At 40.1% G+C, this 24498-nt stretch overlaps 1 protein-coding gene across 4 annotated transcripts in view; it reads left to right on the plus strand.

The window, feature by feature from the left end:
- Positions 1–24498, plus strand: part of rerea (arginine-glutamic acid dipeptide (RE) repeats a) — a 403494-nt gene that overhangs the window by 190993 nt on the left and 188003 nt on the right. For all 4 annotated transcript variants that reach the window (XM_057829516.1, XM_057829515.1, XM_057829518.1 and 1 more), the window contains exon 2: positions 8359–8863. In XM_057829516.1, coding sequence (XP_057685499.1) covers positions 8503–8863 — 361 coding nt within the window. In that variant the 5' untranslated portion in view covers positions 8359–8502. The remainder of the gene's footprint in view (positions 1–8358; positions 8864–24498) is intronic.

The following is a 24498-nucleotide window of genomic DNA, read 5'->3' on the forward strand; positions in this document are numbered from 1 at the left end:
TGATTTTTAAACGAAATTGCAATTCTTTATCGTTTGAAGAAACACTCGGGAATTCATTTTGTATTCACATTTAATGCTCTATTGAAAATGCAATCTCGGCAAGCTTTTGTTTTACATCTCCTAAAATGTATTCTGCAACGCATTAAATGATCCTTATCCGATGACTCAATTATTCGAACTAACTTGCTGATACATTAATCGACTACTAAAATTAGCAATAAGTGCAGCCCTAAGGACGGAGATCGAGTTGGAGGTCTGGTCATGCAAACGCAAATCTGTAGTGGTGATTTCTGTGGATTGGGTTGGAGTGTCTCTATGTAAAAGCACCTAAAATGCAATGGCTTTTGAGTAAACAGCAAGATTTAACAACACAAGGTAAAACAAAGGCGGTAGGGCGCAGGCAACACAAAGAATCCCTGGTGAAGTACCCCGCTCCATACCTCCAGCTGAGCTGTTCATTGCATGCTTGTTTCTTGCCGGTTTGGATGGCAGCTCAGATTAGATCTCACTCAGTGAGTAATAGGTCGGAGCTGACAAATGCATGCCGCCTCTCAACAACATCCCGGCCAGGATCCGCTCAGTGTCGAGAATCTTCTCGGTTTATTGGGATTAATTGAAGCTAGCCTCATTGTTAATAACCCCCCGAGTATCTTCAAGCTAACATTGTTTAGCTCTAATCTGTATTCATGCGAGTATTTCATTCAATCCCTTTGCAAAGCTGCCCCTAAATCTCTGCCAATCACATGTTGCCATTTCACAGCTCTGCAAATGAGCATCCAGAATGACAGTAGAAGTTTGCATCTAAAACTAAGTGCATTGCACACATTTTTATTTTAGCCTCTGTGAGTAAAATGAAAAAAGTTGTTCATTCATTAAAATTAATGACAGATGGATGGATGAAACTTGGTATTGTTTAACGAACACACAAGAGAAACTGGGGGATGGTGTATTTTTTTGTTTTTCTTTTTGAACTAGAAACCTGCTGTGTCGCTATTGTGGTGGTTGATGTTTTCATCGAATCCCACCTCAGCTTAGAGGTCTCATTTAAAAAGACTCCAGGAGGAGAGAAATGTATTGGATCACATTTCCCACGTGAGCGAGTGACATTGTTATATTTATTAGCGCTGAGAATTTTACTGCTCAAAGATGGCGGCTTTTTACTAACGCCGCCCAGACGTGGCAGAGTCTTGTCTATTCGCATCTAGTTCTAAATGCATGCGATATCTATGAGACGCATCGGACAATACCTGCTACCACACTAGCATCATGCGGGCGTAGTTTTTAGCAACGGCGGCGTAGTTTGTAGCGGCTGTTGGCTGCTGTAAGGTTTTAAAAAAATTTTTTTTTTTTTTATTGCTTCTTCCTCTACGCACATGACGTCAGCGCGTTGTCCCGCATTGAAAGCAGTCCGGTTGATGCTTAGAAACGTCATGCTTAGACCTGGCAAAATTAAACGATTCCTCGAGGTGAATAACATTACTCGGATCAGTTTTTAAACTCGAGTTGCTCGAGTATTCGTTTCAGCTCTACAAAACACCTTCTGGAGTGGCCAAGTCAATGTCCAGACATGAACCCCATTGAGATGCTGTGGCATGACCTAAAGACAGAGATTCATGCCAGGCATCCCAGGAATCTGACTGAACTACAGCAGTTTTGTATGAATGGGACAGGATAAGTCCTGATAGATGTGCCAGACTGATCTGCAGCCACAGGAAAGTGGAAATCTGGTTAAAGTTATTGCTGCCAAAGGGGGGTGGTGCACAAAATATTAAATTTGATGGTTCACTTAGGTATTTCTCCTCCTTCTGTCTTTGTTTGCATACTATCCTCATTAAAATACAAAAACCTATAAATGTTTGGGTTTTAGTTAAAGCAGACACAGTTTTTTTTCCATCTGTGTGATTTTGACATGTATTTTATGCAGAAATGTGAGAAATTCCAAAAGGTTCAAATACTTTTTCATGCCACTGTATGTTATTCTACTTAAACCGTTTTGTTGTCAAATCATAGGACTCTTAGGGAAATTGGTGTTGATCATATGTATTTTGGTCTCAACCAAAGAAAGTGAACTCTGGACTTTTTTTGATCTGAATATGCCCGAAGTTGCATTTTCATCTCGTCTGACGAGAACTGGCGTTCGTCTCATGATGTTTTAGTCTTCCAAGACACTTTTTCACCACATGAAAAAAATAGTTCTTCAACAAAATATTTTTGTTATCGTCATCGTTGATTAATACGTTTGGCATGGAGCCTCGCAACTACTCTCCAGCCACTGTCCCCATTTTCCATTAAGACAGCTGGTGTCTTTCAAAGGGTCCTGGCCCTGTGATTGATGTGTGATAGCTCCAAGGCTCACCTTCCTTCCCCTCACTCACGCACACACGCCGCTGCCTTCCACAAAGCACTTTGTTTCTCAGTAAGTGGGCGGAGAGCCTTCTCGCTCGCCTTCTCCGTCAGCTCCGTGTCTTTTTCCTGCTCTATCAGCCATCACTCAGTTAGGATTTTTCCACCATTACGTCTTCACACCTTGGCCCTGGTCTGCTTCAAACCTTTTAATCTGCTTCACACGCCAGCTTCAGATGAGCACCGCTTTTATAGTGCCTTTTGAAATACTGCAAACCAAGCAGTTTTTCTCCCCCTGAAGGCTACTACTTCACGCACCGAGGATGCTTTAAGCTATGTAACAGGATACAGAGGAACTGTTTAAAAGCAAATCCAGATGAGAACTTAACGTTAGCTAAATTCACTGCCTTTTAAGTGAGCCCAAGCTTCACGGTGGACTAAGATGTCCCTCAAATTGTAACTGCTGGGGTGGTTTTTCTGTCAGTTTTTGGATTAAAGTTATGATCTGATGGACTGTTTTCATGAACACTCACAAAATATTGGTCCTACTAGGACTTCTGCATTCATGTCAGTTCAGTCGGAACAAATGCGCAGATTGACGCTGCCTTCAAGTGGTGTCGTAATTATTGGAAATATGGTAAGGAAGTTAGTAAGTTTTTAAAAAAGTTTTTTAAAAGTTTTTTTTGAAGTTTTGTGGTGGAAAAATCATGGTCTGGGGTTACATCCAGAATGGGGGTGTGCAAGAGATCTGCAGGGTGGAAGGCAACATAAATAGTCTGAAATATCAACAAATCTTAGCTGCCTCTTACATTCCTAGCCATAAAAAGGGACAAATTCTCCAGCAGGATGGTGCTCCATCGCATACTTCAATCTCTACCTCAAAGTTCCTCAAGGCAATGAAGATCAAGATCCTCCAGGACTGGCCAGCCCAGTCACCAGACATGAACAGGATGAAAGAAGAAGCATGGAAGACGAAACCCAAGAATGTTGATGAACTCTGGGAGGCATACAAGACTGCTTTCTTTGATGTTCTTGATGACTCCATCAATAAATTGTATGAATCCTTGCGGAACCGCATGGATACAGTCCTTCAAGCTCATGTAAGTCATACAAAATATTAAAATTGGATCTCACAGCACCACTACTTAATTCGCTTATGTTATGTAACATATTTTTGTATTTGAAGTACATTTTTTTTGTTCAATTTTCACACTACTTTCTGTAGGCGACAAGACTTTTGTCTTGCCAAAATTTGACCTTTGTCTTCATTAAATGATAAATATTTTTTCAGTGAAACAATTGTATTTTTTTACATTCAACATCATTTGGGAGGGTCTTAGCTTTCTTATGAGCCATTTCTGAAACCAATTGAATAATCGAGTTAATTACAGCTTAAAAATGAATTAATCGCAATTAATCGCAATTCAAGCCATCTATAAAATATGCCATATTTTTCTGTAAATTATTGTTGGAATGGAAAGATAAGACACACGACTGATATATACATTCAACATACGGTACATAAGTACTGTATTTGTTTATTATGACAATAAATCAACAAGATGGCATTAACATTTGACATTCTCTTAAAGCGATCCATGGATGGAAAGACTTGTAGTTCTTAAACGATAAATGTTAGTACAAGTTATAGAAATTTTGTATTAAAACCCCTTTTAATGCTTTCGTTTTATTAAAATTTGTAAAAAAAAAAATAAAAAATAAATAAAAAATAGACTAGTAGCTCACCATTGTTGATGTCAATAATTACACAATGTTCACTCATGGTGCTAAAACCCATAAAATCAGTTGGACCCAAGCGCCATCAGAGGGCGACAAAATGCCAAAAAACAAGTAACAAGCAGACATTACACTGTGCTGTCATTTTAATCTGTTTGAGCGGGGCTTGTGTGTTAATTGCCTCAAATATTTTAACGTGATTGATTTAAAAAATTAATTACTGCCCGTTAACGCGATAATTTTGACAGCCCTAGTTATTAGCAATTGTCTCTACAAAATGGATAAGCGACAAGACTTTTGTCAGGGACTGTAGATGTATTGGTTTTTAATTTAAAATTTGAAAAAAACAACAACTTTATTATCTAATTCCGAAGGTTTAGGTGAATCCACATGTGAAACTTGTGGGGTTTGGTACCTTTAGCAAGGTTAAGAACCACTGGACTAGATTTTAGAAAAAGAATCTCATTAAGACGTTATGAATTTGCTGTGTACCCAACGTGTTGTGTACATGAAGCATTTCTATTCCGATCAGGCTTCTAATCCCAATAAAAGTGTCCATGTAAACGTAGCCATTGTTGGTTTCTTAGAAATAAGCTTATGTTTCTAATTAGAGGAGGTAAGGGCTGCTTAGCTCATTCGCCGATTCTGGCAGCCCCCGGGATTAACGCCGCGCTATCAAATGCAGCAGTCATCAGTGTTTTCTTGTTCCTCACCTCTCACAAGACAAGCTACTGGGTACGGACACTTCAGTGGCCCCATGGGTAGTTTCACAATTGCGCCCGAGTCTCCTGAGCCTATGAGTATCGGACACGCATTAATGTGCGGGCTGGTAGCCCAGTGGTCGCCGTGGTAACTCATCATTAGGTGATTAATGGGGCTGTGACGAGGCTGCGGTTTAATCAGGCTCAGTGTTTGCGAGCAAGCCGACAACGGGAGCAGCTGCCCTGTCAGTTGGTGTCTGCTCACAAAGTGACAGCGCCCGCTGCTTAGGAGCATGGGCGTCACCGAATGCCTCCCTCGTGTGTGTATGTGTGGCTGTGTTCCAACTGTAAATGCTTGTTTCCTCACACACTTGCTGCTGTTCTTGACTTTCCGCTCCGCTATCACAGCCACGGTAACACAAGTTGCCTTATCTCTCCTGGTCATGTAATAACTATGTCCTGTTAATGTCTGGCTGTAGGTTTCGTGAGGACAGCACAGGCGTTAAATGTTGAGCTGCCTGCTTGTAAGGTGTAATGGTGGAGGCAGTTTTGAAAAGGACATTTTTGGAATGGCTGAAAATGGTCCCTTTCCTTATCCACTGGGTCGCTGTGTTCATCCCTCCAGATCTGTCATTTGATATTAACACAGTGGTGGCTGTGGTAGAGCGCTTTAGAGGCGAAATCCAGTAAGTATACACAGCAAATAATATTGGGCCCGGTGTCATTACAGATGGTTTGCAGACAAGCTGGCCAGCAAACTGTCAGTGAGCTTCACGCTGTTCGCTCCTGTGCTGTTTATACTGAAAAGCCCCCCTGACACATTTATTGGCGGCTCGCCTCATCCATGTTTTGCTTTACTAACTCAGCAATGAGCTCCGTTGATATTGTTTTCTGACTCTCTTTTCGACACCTTCTCACTGTGTACACATCGTAATAGCTTGTTGAGGGATGGCTAATGTTTTAGCGGGAAGCTAAAAAGGCGCTGTCCGTTTGATAAACCTGTTCTCACAAGTGGTAATGGTTGCGGGGGCTGCTACCGACAATTACTGTTGCTAGTCCCGCAGCCTCTCGGTCTCGGAGCAGTGTTGTTTTTGTCATCTTAGTCTTTTGAAAGAAAAAAAATTAGTCTTAGTCATCCATTCATCATTTTTTGAAGTTTGATTTTTGAGTGCAAGTTGACAAAATCAGATGCTGCCTTAGCCAATCTTTAATATCAAAACTAAGATTCATCCATGGTACAAACTACTACACAGCATTGAATAAAATTAAAATGCAGAACATTGCACATAATCTGAGGTAGACATGCAATCCCCCCAAAATTAGCCTTAGTGAATGACATCTTAAGGTGTCAGACAATGTCAACATAAATAGACAAAACAATATGTTTACCGTTTATTTTTTTGGACTATAAGTCGCACCTGAGTATAAGTCGCACCAGCAGAAAAATACGCAATAAGAAGGAAAAAAACATATATGTCGCACTGGAGTATAAGTCGCATTTTTGGGGGGAAATTTACTTGATAAATTACAACACATAGAAAAGATATGTCATCTTGAAATTTAAATAAAAATACAATAGAGAACAACAGGCTGAATGAGTGTACGGCATGCTAACGTTACATAACACAGAAACAATGAATTGAAAACGTGCCTGGTATGTTAATGTAACATAGCTATTAAGAGTTATTCAGATAGCTATAGCATAAAGAACATGCTAACAAGCAACTATGATATAATAATGTGTTAATAATTTCACAAATAAGTCTCTCCAGAGTATAAGACGTACCCTCTGCCAAACTATGAAAAAAAAACTGCGACTTAGGCTGAAAAATTCGGTACTTTAAAAAATGATACAGATAAATAGGGTTGGGTATTGGTTGAATTTTAACGGTTCCGATTCCGATTACACATTTTGATTCTGGTTCCAAATGATTCTCGATTCCGATTCTTTTCACAGGCATGTTAAAAAAATTGCATAGTTTATATATATGAACTTTCAATTTCCTGAATTTCTCACAAGGCTATTCTTAACTTGTGTATGAATATTAGTCTTTGAACTTGGAATATGATGTTTATTAGAAGTGCACAAAGATGTTTATTTTACAAAAGCTCACGGGGAAAACATTTACACATATTCTTCTGCCTATGTTTTAGAGTGTCTTATCCTGCAGGCATTTTTACATGTTATTGAGCTCCCACGAATGGACTAATCTGGTGCAGAATATCAAACAAAAACAACTTGTAAAACCCAGTCCAGATTAGCAGTACGTACAGTATAAAATCAGAAACAGTTTTTGTTGAGGAAAATGCTCATATCTGCCTTCTCAGGCAGCAAACGTGGTTTCCTGCAGTGGAGAACACACGTTCACTGGGTGCAGATGAAGCTTGAACGCATAAATATAAGAAAGCGAGCAAAGTTGCAAATATTACGTAGGGGTAAGGTAGCTGTGGGCCGCTACGCACATTACATACATGTACCTTAGATAGGAGCTACGACGAAGGATTAGTATAAATTCTTCTATTGATTATAATTTGATTTAGATGAGGCAAAATAATCAGGATTTCCTTATTTGTAAAACCAATTCTAAAACAAAAGATGCTTTTAATACTGTTGATTTTAACGGAGGCGGCAACGAGCTACGTAAAGTACGTAGCTGCTTATATACCTACATTAGCCCGATTTAATAATACGACTTATTCTCATACTATTCCATCCATCCATCAATCCTTCCATCATCTACCACTTAATCTGGGGTTGGGTTGCGCGGGCACCAGAAGACAGATGTAATTTATTGTTTTATTTACATGTTTCTGACTGGTTAGACCTTTGCTTGATGTAGCTATGTTGCACTAAGCTGACCGGTCATTTTTCTTTGTTGAGCCAAACTTGCGCACTGCCACACAGTGTCTATGATTGAAATCAAGTCGCATTGCAGAAACACACACTTCATGTGGCTCCTTCTTCGTGTTGTTCGCCAGCTATTTTTTTTTCCAATCGGCGGTCAGGGCACAGAAACATGGAATCAAAATTTAAAAATTCGAATGGTTCCGGGAGCATCGGAGTGTTAGTCCCAGATCCCATCGATGCTCGATGGCCAACCCTACAGATAAGACAGCCATTGCTTTAAAAGTTACTGGATAGAAAAACAAGTCTGTCCACAGTATCAGGCTTTAATGCTGCTTTGTGACAGGGAATGTTCCCTCCTGTACTGAAAACCCTAAGAGCTGGCGTTCACATTGCAACAGCGCCCCCCCTTCTCTGGTGTTCAGCTGGTTTAATTACAGTTTAAATCTATCGATTTTTAAAATTTCTGTTGACAATAATTATATGACGATAATTATTGTTATTGTTTTATCGCCCAGGGTTAGTTGCAGTCATCCAAGTTGGTCACAAAAAATATGTTCGTTGAGTCAATGTTTTCTTTATCGTCATCGCTGACGAAAACAACAATGCTGCCAACAACGCCTCCTCAGCCGCACGGCCTCTCGGAGCAATCGTGTATTGCTCGTACACTAGTTGTTACCTTCTGCCCAGCAAAGGATGACGCATGTTCCTGTTTTCTCTTTTTTTCCTCAGATTTTCTGAAACACTGGGGTTGTTGGTGTGGCCAAATTTTCCCTGGATTTGACTAGTAAATTCAGAAGACTGAAGCCCAGGCTCACAGTCTACCTTTCACGGAGGCCCAGCCGTGAGAGGACTGAGGAAGGCACGTGGCGGATCATGACGGCTGACAAAGAGAAGGAACGAGAGAAAGAACGGGACCGGGACAGAGATCGGGACAGGGACAAGAGGGAATCCGGGAAGTCCCGCCGGCAAGACGGGGACCGGGGCGAGGGCGAGAGCTCCAGGCCCAGGCGCAGTTGTACGCTGGAGGGGGGCGCCAAGAACTATGCGGAGAGTGAACACAGCGAGGATGAGGACAATGACAACGGCAGCACGGGCGGAGGCAGTGGCACGGCCGAGGATGCCGGCAAGAAGGGCAAAAAGAAAATGCCCAAGAAGAAGTCTCGCTACGAGCGCATGGAGAACGGAGAAATCACATCCTTCATCACAGAAGACGATGTTGTTTACAGACCAGGAGGTAAGTCCTTTACTTGTCTAAACTCATTATCAGTAGACTGGCATGGCATGGCATGGCTGCTTGCTAAATTCTACAAGCCCAACACCAGTTGGTCCCCAATTCGTAGGCGTGGGAGGTGGTGGCGCGTCCCCTCATCTCATCCCTGAAAGCCGGTTGATGGGGGCACGGATGGCCTGGGGGACCACCCTGGATCCCGGGGGGAGGGCAGCGCCCCCCCTTGCTGGGTTGCGGGAGGAGAGATGGGCTGTGCTGGCTCGCTGATTTTGGGGGCGTGGTTTTGCGATGGGTCCATTGCCATGAATGTGGCCTGCGCACCAAAATGAGTTTGACACCCCTGTTGTAGACCACTCTCATATTGTTTTACCTGCACTGTTGTTTTTAATACTCTTGGTTTAGAAATCAAAACTAATACATCTGTGCCCTTTACAATTGACTACTTACAGATTGCAACTCGTACCTCAGGCTAAAGGCCAATGCATCACACAATCAATTCCAAGTTGAACCTCTCTGTGCTTTGTCTCAGGCTGAGTCAATAAAGCGAAGTGGTACTTCAATAGATGATGTTATAGTAGTAGTGACTACAATAATGATTTACTACAAACATTACGGAACTCTCTAGAAATTAAGCGTTCTCTTTTTGAGACCAAATTTTGTTTTATAGTTTGGGTGAGTTGTAAGGCTGTGCCATATCATAAGGCCGTTGATATCACCGATGTATTTTTGGGGGTGATGTAAATTTTTAAATATTACTCTAGTTATGCTGCATTTTTTTCCCACTATCCATCTTTTCAATTTCTATATAGATATGTGTTTTCGAGAAACTTGATTGTATGTATAATGCTTTGATAAGGTGATGGGTGCAATACCTAGCCTCACAAAGAGATTTATCTTAATTTTCGGACGATAAGCCGCTACTTTATTCCTGTGGCTTATAGTCAAGTGCGGCTTATTTATTGATTTATTTGGGTTAATAGCTAACACATGACTCCTAGCATGAATTGCAGCACTACAGATGTAAATAACAATCAAAATTCATGTTCTGTGCTCATTTATTCAGTTAATGTTCCATATTGAAGGAATCTGACATTTTAGCCAGATTGCCGGAATCGCGCAAACCGAACCACCGCTGCTGGCGCAGCTCCAAAGACCCGGGGTGCGAAACTCCGACAACCCGGCCAAAAGGCCAAACTCCGCGCGTTCACTTTAGTGTTAACGGTTTGTAGTGACTCAATTTTGAAAGCTGGAAAAAGGCTTCGAAACACAAATTGACAATTTATTCAGGTCGACAGCAATCAAACGGCAAGGCAAAAAAGCAACAGACCCAGGCGAGGCGGCAGACTGGTTCCAGGGTCACCATTAGGGGTGTGCCATCTTAGCAACCCTACGATTCGATTCAATTCGATCACGATTCAGGGTGCTACGGTTCAATTATTGAACGATGATCACGGTATTGACGATGATCACGGTTATCACGATTTTCACGATTATCGATGCATCGTACATTAATACATTAATGATTAATAAAGTAGCCAAACAAATTTATGTTCATACTTTATTTAAAATATCCTATGACTCAAAAGGAACCATAGAAACATGCCAATACAACAAAAAGCTGCCCTTAAGCTGCTTTTAATTCATTTATTTATTTATTATTTTTTTTACAAGAAAGCGCAAAAACATTAACATTTTAAAGCCAGTACTAATTTCTCTCAACAATACAATAAAATTTACACAGGTGGAATAAATTCCACATTTTCTGGAAACAAAGTGTCAAATCAGACTTCTTTTAACCAATATACTTTGTTTTCACATATTTCTGTACTATTTCGCATGTTTGTAGTGTTACCGCTGTACTTAATCGTGGTTTTACACGTTGAACTATTAACATCTCAAAAACTACAACAATAAAAGCTAAACAATACAAGAGGGTTCGTGTACTCACCTATTATAGATGCACACGGGCCTTAGCAACACACTCAGGACATTTTTCAATTGACATGAGTTGAAACTACTGCTGGACATCTAAAAGACAAGGAGCAACGAACTATCCGTCTTCCCCTCTCGCTCTAAAAAATAACTTGCACAGAAGCGCGACCGCCGGGTTCCTGCCTGTCTCATACACAAATTTATTTTCCAGTCCTTAGAAAAGGAGTAAATACACAAATTTATTTTCCAGTCTTTTGAAAAGGAGTAAATCTCTCGCTCAGTAACCGGCAGCATCCATCATAACGTTGCGCGTGCATCCAGTAAAGGTGTCCGGGCGGCAGACGTTTCGTTCTGCTACGAGTGGCTATCGTAAAGTTATTAGGGAAAATCATTGTTTTTGAACCTTTATGAATCGTAATCGAATTGTTACGTGTCGAATCGCGATGCATCTAATAATCGTTTTTTTGGAACCTCCTTAGTAACCGTATCACAAGTCAACAAGATTCCTGAGCAGAAATGACAATTATCAGTTAAACATTGTCTTTTTGATGGCTTTCGCGAGGCGGGCTGTGGGCAGGAAGAGGGGTGTGTTTGGGTCTTCTTCTTTTGCAGATTTGGGCGGTCAAGTTCCTGTGTCACCGTTGCTGGGTCATGGTTAATGAGGCAGCTGAGGTGGGAGGTTCGGCACGCCTCACCGTCTGAGAGGCGCTGAGCCATCAAACTTAGTTCTTTTTGTTATCGGGTGTTGTGGTAGTACAGGATGTCCCGCCATTTGTTCTAGACTGTCCTGAATTGTCCTGATTGCGGGACTTGGTGTTGCAGACGTGCGCTTGTAAATGTCTTGCCTATCACCTGGTAGTCAGCGTCAATCTTGCTCAGTCAGCTCCATGACGCACGCATTGGGTTTCCGTGGTCAGAAGGTGTAATGTATCTCTTATGCCCTATGTCAAACATATCCTGCTTGTTTTCCTTAAAATATTATATAAATGCTATTTATTTTAAATTGGGTACGTTAGAGTAATACAAACAGTCAGACAGTAAATACGAGAAAAGATACTATTCCTTCAATTTGTTTCATTAATTGCTTGTTATGGTATTTGGTAACACTTTATTTGACAGCGGCATAATAAGATTGTCATAAGACCTTCATAATCAGGACATCACACGATCATGGACGTTAGTGAATGCTTATGACAGATTTTATTAAGTGTCATCCGGCAAATTATGTCACTACATTCCAGCTCGGATCTTTTACATCCATTCAAAAGTGAGATAATTAATAAATTATCTCACTTTTGAATGGATGTAAAATGGATAACACTAAATGACATCTGTTATAAGCATTCATTAATTCCCATGATAGTGTCATATCATCATTATTATTGTCTAATGACAGTCTTACAGCACCACTGTCAAATAGTCTTACCAAATACCATAACTAGCAGTTAATGAAACAACTACAACAGTAACTGAAGATAGAATTGGCACAGAACATGAATTTTGATTGTTATTTACATCTGTAGTGCTGCAATGCATGCTAGGAGCCATGTGGGACAACAACAGTGTTGACAGCAGGTGGCAGAAGAGGTTGATTGTCAACAGTTTGGACATGAAGGTGATGGTTTCCTGGAAAAAGGGACGAACCAGGCCATTGTGAAAAAAAATAATATTTGAAATATAAAGGCAACATCAAAGGCATACAAAATCGGACAAAATAAGCTCACGCCTTAAAGGGTGAATGTGATGTTTTTAGAATAGCAGGGAATCGATTAGGCGATTTACATGTTAAACGTGTTTCATGATATGAGAAAATCGTGGCACATAATCCACTCCAGAACGAATTTATTTCGGGTCTTGAGGTACCACAATTTCATGTTCCTGTTGGTTTTTTGAGAGTGTTTTCAGACAGCACTTCTCTCTATGTGAGCCTTAATCATATCTGTTGTGCCTTACTATTGATCTAACTGCAAGCAAAGGGTCAAGTCGTGGGCTGTTTGTATATCAAACAGAAAGATAAAGAAACTGAAAGCCAGTTTTTTTAGACATTGCTCTCTGACAAGTTACCACGCTGTAACCCAATCCTTCCTTTTCCCCCCACAAACCACATGAGCAACTACGCAAATGCAGGACAGCCTGCCATAACTGTTAGCCGAACGATCTCTCGGATATCAATAAACATTCTCTCCTGAAACAAAAACTGGCTATCACTCCATTTTCACATCTCAATCTAATAATCTGCACCGAAGCCTTCTTTCAGTGTTTGATAGCAGAGCGCCGAGGCTTTGTCTCCTAATTCAAGCACGCGGATGGTGGGGGTGGGTGAAGGAGATTGACAAAGAAAAAACCCTAAGCAGTCAGTCACATCAATGAAACATTCAAAAGGCACATAAACAAAGTCGAACGTCTCAGTGGATTAGCCCTGCCGAATATTTATATTTCAGCATCTGAGCGAACAGCCCTGCCGGATGGGGAATATTTATGTTTCTTGTCTTCTTCTTCAATTAGCTTGACAGGTCGAGAGCCGCCCAGTTGTCACAACCTTTTCCCCTCCCCTGCTCTTCGATCGGGGACGAGGCACTACACTAGTATGCAATTTACCACCTATTGTCAACGCGGAAAATCCTCCACCTCAGTAACTGACCCTCCTGCTGTCTCCTCTGCTTATTGTTGGAGCGATAAGCCGTGTGTCAGTGCTCTGTTTTCCTCCTCCTGCTTACCGGCAGCCTTCTTGCAATCAGATTTGATGTACGCAGCTTAGGCAGGCACAAAGCCTGCGATGGATTATGCTTTACTAAATGTTAAATCCCTTTATAGCCGTCTAGTGACACACAATATGTAAAACTGACCACCCTGAGTGAGGGATTTGCACAGCCTCTGAGTAGAAGAGAGGGACAAAACAGAAACTGCTGTGCACCAAACAACCCCAAATTATGTTTTGTCAGCCTCCGTGCATCGTTGTTTTTAGAGGGTTGGTACATCAAGATACATTTTGCGATACAAGGCTCAAGATGACCATGAACTCCCGATTATTGATACATTGGTCAGGAAATCGTTGTGCAAGGAATAAAAGAAGAAAAACAAGTGATTTTCATCCTCCTGCTCTGAATTGGAATGTGTTTATCACTAGGCTACGTCGAGTCTAGGGCTGCAGCTATCGAATATTTTAGTAATGGGGTATTGTACTGAAAATTCCATCGATTAAGTGAGTAATGGGGTAAAACCTTTTTTTAGGTATAGCGCAGTTATAAATACACATGAGAAAACAAGACATTTCACCTAATATTGAACCATTTTTAGACCATCTTTATTTTAGATGTACATTGTTGAAAACGGCCAACAATTCCTTCCATCTGAGATGCGATTGGAAAAATAAATTCACTGCTTTCACTGAAAAACAAAAGCTTATTTCTTACCTAAAAATGTAATTACGCCTGATAACACACATCAGTTTAAAGTTAGGTATTTTTCCCACGATTGAATTTCCATTTGTGTCAAGCTAATTTTAAGTTCTAGTTAAGTTTTAAGTTAGTCTAAATTGTAAGTCTGATAGGATTTTGAGTTTTTGCAGTGTTCAAAATAAATGTATGATACCTGCTGTACTGGAGTACATTAAGGCACCAATGCTACTTGGTGTTTTATCCAACAATGACTACCGAGCTAAAATTGACAGTTTTTCTGTCATTATGTTTTTATTTTACACCCCGGGCTGTGACAAAATATCAAAATGGTGATATATCGTGATACTTCGTATCCCAAAAGGTTATCGATATGCTCCTGCCAAGAATCGAGATATCGTTTTAAAAAGGTGTCAATGTCGAAAAAAATAATAAGGAACCAACAAGTTGTAATAGTGTCTCAGTTAACTCTAAGGTTGCATTGACTGTGCACGCCACCCAATCCATTAGACTGGGAACGTTCATTCATTTGAAACCAGAGCATTCACAGTCATTCCGTCCGATTTTCAGGGCATTTACAGGTCACTTACGGTTCATTTTAGGGCATTAACAGGTCATTTCCTGTTGAGTTTGAATCACTGCCTATTCATTTGGGTGATTCCCAGTGTTCCCAGCGACTTCCTGTTTGAGTTATAGAACAGGACGTGACCTATAATATACCCCAAAATCAACAGGAAGTAACTGAACATCAACAGGTAAATGACCTTAAATGGCCCAAAATTACCTCATTGCCTGGCATTGGCTGCCACTGATGGCCATAGACGTTCAATCCCTTTGAAGTGGGAGGGATGGCAGCAAATGAACGAACGTTCATTCGCTGCCACCCTCCGGTTCAAATGGATTGGACGTCTACTAGTGATAAACTCATTCCAATTCACAGCACAAGCTTGTTTTTTTTGTTTGTAGAATATCATTCTCTGACCAGAGTATCGATAATCGTTGTATCGCCATATCGTCAGATCATCGTTATCGTGAGCTTTGTATCGCAAATTGTATCATATCGTGAAGTACCAAGAGGTTCCCACTCCTACTCATCACGCTACAGCACCGTGTTTTAACACATTAAATACAGCCTGTATGTAAGACATGTTAGCCACTAGGGATGGGATTTGATAAGATTTTTACGATTCCGATCCCATTATCGATGTTGCTTAACGAGTCAATTCTTTATCGGTTCTCTTATCGATTCTAATTTGGACTAATGGACTGTATGAGGTTCTAGGATATGTTTTATGGTTCATTCGCCTCAGGGTGTCGGTTAGAACACAAGGAGGAGCAGAGAGTGGAGTTGGTCTTTGGCACTTTTAATCCAACTTGGCTACAGGCACAACTATATACAGGCAATGGCACTTGATATGACAATCACTCAATGAACAGATGAGAGCACGTGTGGAAAGATGTTGATGTATTTGTATGTGTGTGGAAGAAGACTGGAATGTGTGGGTATGTGTGTGGTTCTGAAAGGAAAGAAAATAACATATTAGTGCTGATGCAAAAAACAATGCAAATTGACTGTAAAGCAGTCAATGACACACATACATGACTCGCGCAGTATAATGAACACAAAGGTGGGGGGGGATGCGAGTGCCCGCGCACCAGTTTTTGGTTTCAGGAAACGTATGAAGAAAACATCCTTCATATGTCGTAGTGTCTAGAGTCGTTTCAACAAGTTCCAATAAAGCAATGTGTGATCGGCATGTTCATTTTTGAAAGATTACCGGAGGAATGTAGCAGAATTAACATTGTTTCTATGCGAGGGTGGGTCTTAATGTCCCACTTCTGCTTTACTTCTGCTTCACGATGCAACGTCACGGTCTAAAAATCGCATGCGTGCGGTACGCCATTGAAACACATGGAACCGGTTCTCTATAGGAACCAGTTCTCGATTCCCATCCCTATTAGCCACGCATCGACAGTAATCATAATACATAGAAACCTAGCCCTCCGCAAGGCTAACGTTACGTTAGCAAGGTACAGTAACGGTAATCTTATTTATTAGCGCTGAGAAGTCTACTGCTTTCAGATGGCAGCTGTTTACTAACGTCTGTCTTTTCGCATTTAGTTCTATATACATGTGCTAACGCCGGCGAGTCTTTCAATTCGCATCTAGTTCTATGTCCATGTTATATCTATGACACACATCAGACGCTACCACCGTAGCATCATGTGGGTGTAGTTTGTACCGGCTGTCGGTATTATTGCTTCTTCTTTTACACACGTGACTTCAGCGCATTGTGCCACATTAAAAGTAGTCCAGGCAAAACGTCATGCTTAGAGCTGGCAAAATAAAGGATTCCTCAAGGTGGAGAAAAATGCCTCGATCAATATTTAAAATTGACTTACTCAAATTATTCGAGTAATCGTTTCAGCTTTAGTCCAGTCCGTCTGAAGTGGGAGGGATGGCAGTGAATGAACGAATGTTCAACTTCTAAATGTTGCTGCTGAAAAAAAATTCAGTAAGCATCGACAAAAGCTGGACTAAATTCGTCTTTAGTTTCGTGGAGGAAAACTAAACAAAGACGAACATACAGGTAGTTCCCGGGTTACAACGTACTCGACTTGCGCGATTTTGACTTCATGACGCCGGAGTCTCGTCCGCCATTTTGTCTCGAGTCGTTTTCTTTGTGTTTTGTTTTTTTAGTTGTGTAAACATTACCTTGTATTGTACTGTACCTCAGTCTTATTTTTTACTTTACTTTATTAATATGACGTGTTCTGTCCTCACTAAATGTGAAGTTGGTCAGCTTTACAGACAGCAAACAAGGGCATGTCACATGAGTGAAACGACCAAACACTGCTAAAATGCGTCCTAACCACACATATGAAAAAAAAGTCACACATTGTGAGCTCATGACGGAAGCTAAGGCAAATTTCCATCTCGTTCTCGTCTCGTCAGACGACAACTGGCATCCATCTCGTCATGTTTTAGTCTCCCAAGACACGTTTTTAGCGCGTCATCGTCATGAAAAAATTGTTCGTTGACGAAATATTTTCGTTCTCGTCAATGTTGATGAAAACAACACTGGTTCCGACTTAGGCGAAATTTACTGTAGGTTATGTTGCCAGTTTAGAAACAGAATTCTTTCGTAACCCGAGGACTCCCTGGATTTTGATATTACTCAAATACGACAAAGTCTAAGAAGTATTTTCGGCAAAACGACTAAGACCACAATTAACTCATTCACTCCCAGCCATTTTCACCGGAGCAACGCCCTTTGCTCCCGGCCGTTTGACTGGATTTTGACTGATTTTGCAAACTGTTCGATTGCTATATAAACATGGAACCCACCAAAAGAAAGATTAGACGCTCTTCTTTCAGCAAAAAAAAAAAAAAAGTTCATGTCTTTTTCCGTTCTTTACAAATCAGCATTAGAAAATAGTTTAGTTTGAGCAATTTTCCAATTTCTGATGAAAAAAAAACAGAGAAATTGAGCTTTTTGTAAAAGCATACATTTCAAACATGACTTTAACACAGCTATTTTTCGCTTTTGTGACACCCCAAACATCTGAATGTTTTCGTTCTACAAAATAACATAAACAACAAGACAAATAGATCTTTAGATTGCAAAGTAACAATTTATTTACACCTAACTAAACTATTGAACTGTTGAACTATTTGCGCACATAACAACGGGGAAGGCTCTCGGCTGCTCCCAGTTGAATGAGGTGGCTGCCAGTAATCTGGTGGGTCCGGATCAAGATCGGTCCCACTTTTTTCATCATCTTCATCGTTGGTTTCAACCTCGGGCTCAGGAGTAATTCAACATGAGCTCCGCAGAACGCGTATGGAACCTGACGCTGATGTGTCTGTCACCATCTGTCTCATGAAGATAGATTCCCTTCTTTGACGATGGTTTAGTTTTCTTTTCAAATCACTCCTCCAGTGTCGTTTGCCTTTTTTTCCCAGATCGTTCTCCACATTTTCCTCAAATTCTCACGCGTCTTCACAAGATCCCTCCAACTTCCGTTTCCTGACTATTTTTCTTCACTTCCTTTCTTGGCCGGAGATGAGTTCTTACAAAATGCGCTACTGCCCTCCAGTGGCCAGTTTTATTGCTTTAATATGAGTTTTGAGCATTGTGCATTGCAGTGTAGGTGCAACAGAACCTAGAGATGCGTCTCATCAAAAACAAACGTAAAAGACGTATAGATACGTTTTTGGGACACTGAAACAATTAAAAATAGAACGTATTTATATGTACAGTGTTTGGAGCCAATGAGTTAAGAGGCCTGCCATTAATTACAACCATTACAAATGGGGCAACTGTACACAGTCATTTCACACATAATCACTGATTTTGAAGCAATTTGATGTGTTGGGTTTGTCCTCTATTGAACGCACGTGCACGACTTCATCTTTTTCAAACTGCAGCAGTCAGTTGCAGGAATACCTTTCGGCTGATTGAACATCTCCTTCCAGCCTGTCGGCTTTAAGCTGCCTGAACCCTTCTCACAGGGATAGAGAGGCTAAGCTGGGTGGGTGCCTAAAGATTTGGACTGTAAAAGACCATTTCAATGCAACACGTTATGTGACAACAACAACAACAATGCAGAAAGGTGCATTCCGTGATGCCGAAGCGGTGTCTTAGTCGTCTTAGTTTTTTGGGACGAAATACTTTAGTCTAGTGCTGCAACGATTAATCGATTAACTCGGTTATTCGATTAGAAAAAAAAGATTCAAATTAAATTTTGCTGCTTTGAGTATGCCTTTCATTTTTGTGGTGTTAGTTTATTTTCAAAGTGTTTGCATTCAGTTTAATTGATTTGAGTGGATACCTTGCCCTCTAGTCTGCCTCATTTCACATGGCTGAATCCAGCTGCTCCATGTTAAGACCAACATAAGCTAAGTTTTTGTTTGAGCTAATGTTTTTTTTTTTTATGCATTCGTAATTTAGTTTCTGGGTATATTTAGCCGTTTTTGTGGGAAACTGTGTCCGAACCATTTGTTAAGAGTATTAAAAAAAAAAAAAAAAAGTTAGCGTTTTATAGCATTTAAGCTAGTAGACTTTTGCTATGTAAGTTAGCCAATTGTTCTTTTGTTGTACTTAAATCCTTATTTAATTAAAAAAAAAAAAATTTTTTTACCGTTTGAGGCTGAGCTCAGGTATTCTAATTTTTCATGTTCCTTATCCGATTACTCGATTATTCGATAAACTAGTTCATCGATTAATTGACTACTAAAATTATCAATAGCTTCAGTCCTACTTTGGTCTTATTCATATTTTAGTCATTTCAAAATGGGTTTGTTTTCATCGATGAATACTCAAAAAGTCTAAATGCTAACTAGGGGTTTGACAATACATCAAAAATGGTGATATATCTGATCTATTACAAAAGGTTACGGATAGTAAGTGTAAAGTGCAGCCCGACCCAATTCTGCCACCAGAGGACAGTGTATCCTCCATCATTAAACAAAATACAATACTTTTGGACTAGGATAGGTATTTTGGGGTACTTACAGGGTTAATTCCGATTGATGCTAAAATTAGGTTGATGTCGCCAGAGTAGAAACGAAACTCGTTCTTAACCCGGGGACTACCTGTATATCCTAGAATAATTTTCTCACCCATGTATCAATAATTACTATATCGCCATATTGGGACATCGTCATCACGAGCCTTGTCGCAAATCTTATCGTGAGGTACCCAAAGGTTCCCACCTCTAATCCTAACGCTACAAGTTACATTTAGTTTGTGTCGCTAACCCTGTGTGAAAATGGCGAGAGCTAATGGAAACCACCTGCCCTCCCCATGTCACGTTGCACATCTTCTTTCGCATGTATGCCACACTACATGGTGGTAGGTAGGTTGAGCTTTCACAAAGAGAATTACAGCTTTAATGTTGGTGGTTCCCCTCAGAGACGGGCACATTAGTGTTGTTATAGCGCTAAAGCACAAGTGCCACAGTGAATAAGTTTGCCAGCTCACCAGCAGAACAACACTGTGTGTGTACGGGTGTTGATGATGTGGACAGCTGGCGCTCTTTGCCACAACAGCCACAGAACTCCGGAGTGTTGGTGTCACTCCATGTGTCATGTGCACACACATTAAGCTGTGCAGCATGAGTATGTTTGACAAACTGTGTTGAATAAGCAGACCTTCCGACCCCCCTCTTTTCCCTCGTGCTTAAGGAAAACTGTTGGCAGTTAAACAGAGCATGGGTCAGCTATGACTTACTTCCATATGGAATATGAGTGGTGTCATTTTCATATCTGTGCATGTACCGTCATTTATCTCGAGCTTCTTCTCTAATTTCCGTATTCACAATCCAGACAGTGTCAATATACATTGTCACCTTGAGATACGAAAGCTTTGAAAAATTCATTTTACGAAAAGTTTTTCAAAGCTTTTTTGCGCTTCGTATTTCAAGTAATCATACGAAGGTATATACATACTAGGGGTGTGACATTGTATCAAAATGGTGATGTATCGCGATACTTTGTAGCGCAAAAGGTTATGGATTTGTTCCTGCCATGAATTGATATATCGTTTTAAAAACAGGGTTTATGCGAGTCATTAAGACGCCTTGTCATTAAATGGATTATGTAAAAATGGATTATGTAAAAAAAAATAAGACCTTAAATGGCATTAAAAAGCATTAAACTCAATGTTCGAGGCATTAAAATTACTTTGGTTAAAAAAACGAGTTTTTTTTTTTTTTTTTTAAACATATTGGATTTGTTGATAAAAGCATTTTAAAATCATATCAGATTATATTGACATGGTTTTAATGATCGGTTTTGTGCTAATATGCATGCTGCCATCAAATTAAAAGTAGAATCCTTCTGCCTTTGTACAAGGGCTGGTCACAGCTTAACACAACAGTTATGCTTATTGACCATTAGATCTCTCCAAACTAAGATGCTTGGGATTTTTTATGTGAACAGACCATTTGCATCCATGGTGAAAAAATTAATTGAACAATAAATGATTGAAAAATATGAATTATAAATTCATTACATACCTCATTCACTGTACTGAATCCTTGTGCCTTTGTTTTTATTTTGAGCCAGAAGCACTGTTTGTGCCATATGCGATAAGGCGGTGCTTTATTGACACTTTGCACTTGATCCAAAAAACTGATGTTTGCGCTAAAGTGGTACCTTGAGATGCGATGGCTTCGACTTACGATCTTTTCGACATACGACGTAAAATTTGACTCGCCATTTGTTTCTATATCCAACGACATGCTCGAAATATGACAATTTATGACAGTTCTGTTTCTGTTTTCCTGCACGGTGGATTTGAGAGAAATCAACATCGGTTCCAAGAAAGTTAGTGCAGGTGGTGGAAAAAGGCGATGCTTACCATTGAAATGAAGATGGAAATGATAGAAAAATATGAGCGTGGTGTGTGCGTCCGTGAACTAGCCCGACAATACGGCAGTAGAATGTCTATGATCTCAACGGTCCTCCTCCGACCTCCGTTCACCAGTCTTTATAAGTTAAGGTGACAATTATTATTGCGGTAACATCGGCAAGGAGGTCGCCAGCTTCGTCAGGTTTTTTAAAAATTTATTTCAGAACTTGTGCAACACAACACTCCTACTGTCCGCTGCAGTTAACGCCAAAAACAACAGGACATTAAAATTGAATGTAAAATCTCTACCGCAAGCATCTCACTGTCACATTAGCAGCACGGTGCGTTCAGATACAGCACGCAAAACACGTCTGCCACGTTAGAACCTTATTCGTTACATTATTACAGGAATTATTATTATTCCGATTTGTATTCAATTTTTTTTGTTTTGCTATGTGTAAATGCCATTTGTAATAGTAGCAGCAGTATTTATTAAGGATTTAGTGTAGGTTTTCGGGCTGTGGAACGAATTAATGGAATTATAACGTATTCTTATAGGAAAATCCTGCTCAACATACAACCATTTCGACTTACAAACAAGGTCTTGGAACAAATTATCTTTATATGTAGAGGTAACACTGTATTTTGATTTCAACAAAATAGTGGTGCAATAAAGGCACTTTTTCTCATAAATTCAGTTGAGGTTGTTTTCTTAATTTCTCTTATTTTTCACAGAATGTTTATTGGAAAACCTTGAAGTTGTTACATTTATCATTGTTAAAATATCCAGTGGGTCATCACAGTACAATTAGCCATAATATGTTAAGTCCACGACCGCAAATATTGGTATGGGTTTGATATCAGTATCGGGATATTTTTTAGTTGGCCAGTGTTAGGATATCGGTTTAAAAAGTCAATATCGGACAACTCAAAATTTGGGTGTATGAAACTCTCTGCAGTTAGGCATGGGCATTGACTTGGCATTAAAAGTGGCATTAAAAAGCAATAAATGAGATTTGCTGATACCTCTAGAAACTAGGAGTGGGAACCTCTTGGTACCTCACGATACGATACGATTTGCGATACAAAGCTCATGATAATGATGATCTGATGATACGATTATCGATACATTGGTCAGGAAATCATTCTAGGATATTTTACAAACAACTAATAAACAGAAAACCAAGCTTCTGCTGTGAATTGGAATGAGTTTATCATTAGTAGACGTCCAATCCGTTTGAAGTGGGAGGGTGGCAGATGGCCGGTAGTGGCAGCCAATGCCAGATAATGATGATGATAATGATAATAAATAATTTTGGGCCACTTAAGGCCATTTACTAGAGCTGGGAATCTTTGGGCACCTAACGATTCGATTACGATTACGATTCAGAGGCTCCGATTCGATTATAAAACGATTATTAATGCACCCCACTCCTTTTTTTTTATTTATTTATTTTTGTTTTGTTTTGTACATTAGTTCCAAAATTGTTCAAAAATCCTCTCAGGCTAAACCAAACTACTATTTCAGTATCAAGTTAACATATAGCAGTAAACAAATACACAAAAATAACAGTAAATAAAAAACTCCAGTCCCCATTCTATATCAGCAGCTTTAAACTACTTTCAATTAATTTAATGTTGTGAATCAACCGTTAAAGTTGTTAAAATTGCTCCTGTTATTCCATAATTTCTCTTTTGTCTACTTTCAACATGTAAAAGTTTTAAAACTATTTTAAAGATAGATTCAAGTCAATATTTTACCGATTTAGGAGTATTTTAGATAAAAAGTTAATTAGGTTCGCTTGGAAGGTTCGCAACAACAGCCTTGCAGGGAAGTGTACTACTTTAAGATGGCGGCCGTTACTAACGCCCGCATCTAGTTTTTTGTAGATGTGCTGGTAACGATACCGAAGCTATAATGCATCTAGTCCTATATAAATGATATCTACCGTAACATAATGTGGCTTGTAGCAGCTTTTCGGCAGCAGTCAGGTATGTTGTTGTTTTTTTTTTTTATTATCTCGTGGCATGAGTTGAGCTAGAGCCGTGAGTTGAGCATTGGCGTTACCCGAGGGGCCGGGTAATGAGAAGCATGATGTTTAGCTACTCTCGCTCCGTCCCTAATTGCGTACTGAAGACCGCGCGGCGCGCTGAGTGTGTCGTACTTCTGCTTTACTTGGCATATTTCAATAATCGGAATTTGGATGTTTGTGAATCGTTCTCGAATCTTCCACGGCCGAATCGCGAATAATCTAAGAATCGGAAATTTTGCACACCTCTGCCATTTACCTGTTCATTTTCAGTTACTTCATGTTGATTTTGGGGTATTTTATGGGTCTGTTCCTGTTTATTTTGAGTTACAGAACAGGAAATGACCTAGGAATCATCCAAATGAATAGGCAGTGACTCAAACTCAACAGAAAATGACCTGTAAATACCCTAAAATGAACAGCAAGTGACCTGTAAATGCCCTGAAAATCGGACATAATGACTGTGAATGCTCTGGTTTCGAATGAACGAACGTTCCCATTCTAAGGGGCCGTTTACATGGTGACTCTCCGAGAATACGAAAAATTTCAAATTTGCATCTATATGGGCCTGTCTCCATTCGAACAATGTTGCAATTCCGCATGAAAACGATGTAGTATACATGCCAGGCCCTAGGTGGCAGTGCAGATTTACAAGGCGACAGCGAATTATGCACTTTGTCCCCACCAAAGTTCCTCAGCCCGGAAAAAATATGCACGCCCACTCAGAGCAATGGCATTTTTCTTTTGTTCAAATAGGTACAAAAATGGAAACATTCAGCATATTTAATTTAAAAATATTAGTAAAACAGTAAATTAAAGCTGACATCCCGCCATATTTGCTGTTTTTAATGTTTAGTAACACCGCTGCGCACGCCCAATGTGATGTGTACGAGTGCTGACGTTATCGGCGCGATCTTGCGCCACGG

Source organism: Corythoichthys intestinalis, chromosome 2, assembly GCF_030265065.1.
Source record: "Corythoichthys intestinalis isolate RoL2023-P3 chromosome 2, ASM3026506v1, whole genome shotgun sequence".
Lineage (NCBI taxonomy): Eukaryota > Metazoa > Chordata > Actinopteri > Syngnathiformes > Syngnathidae > Corythoichthys > Corythoichthys intestinalis.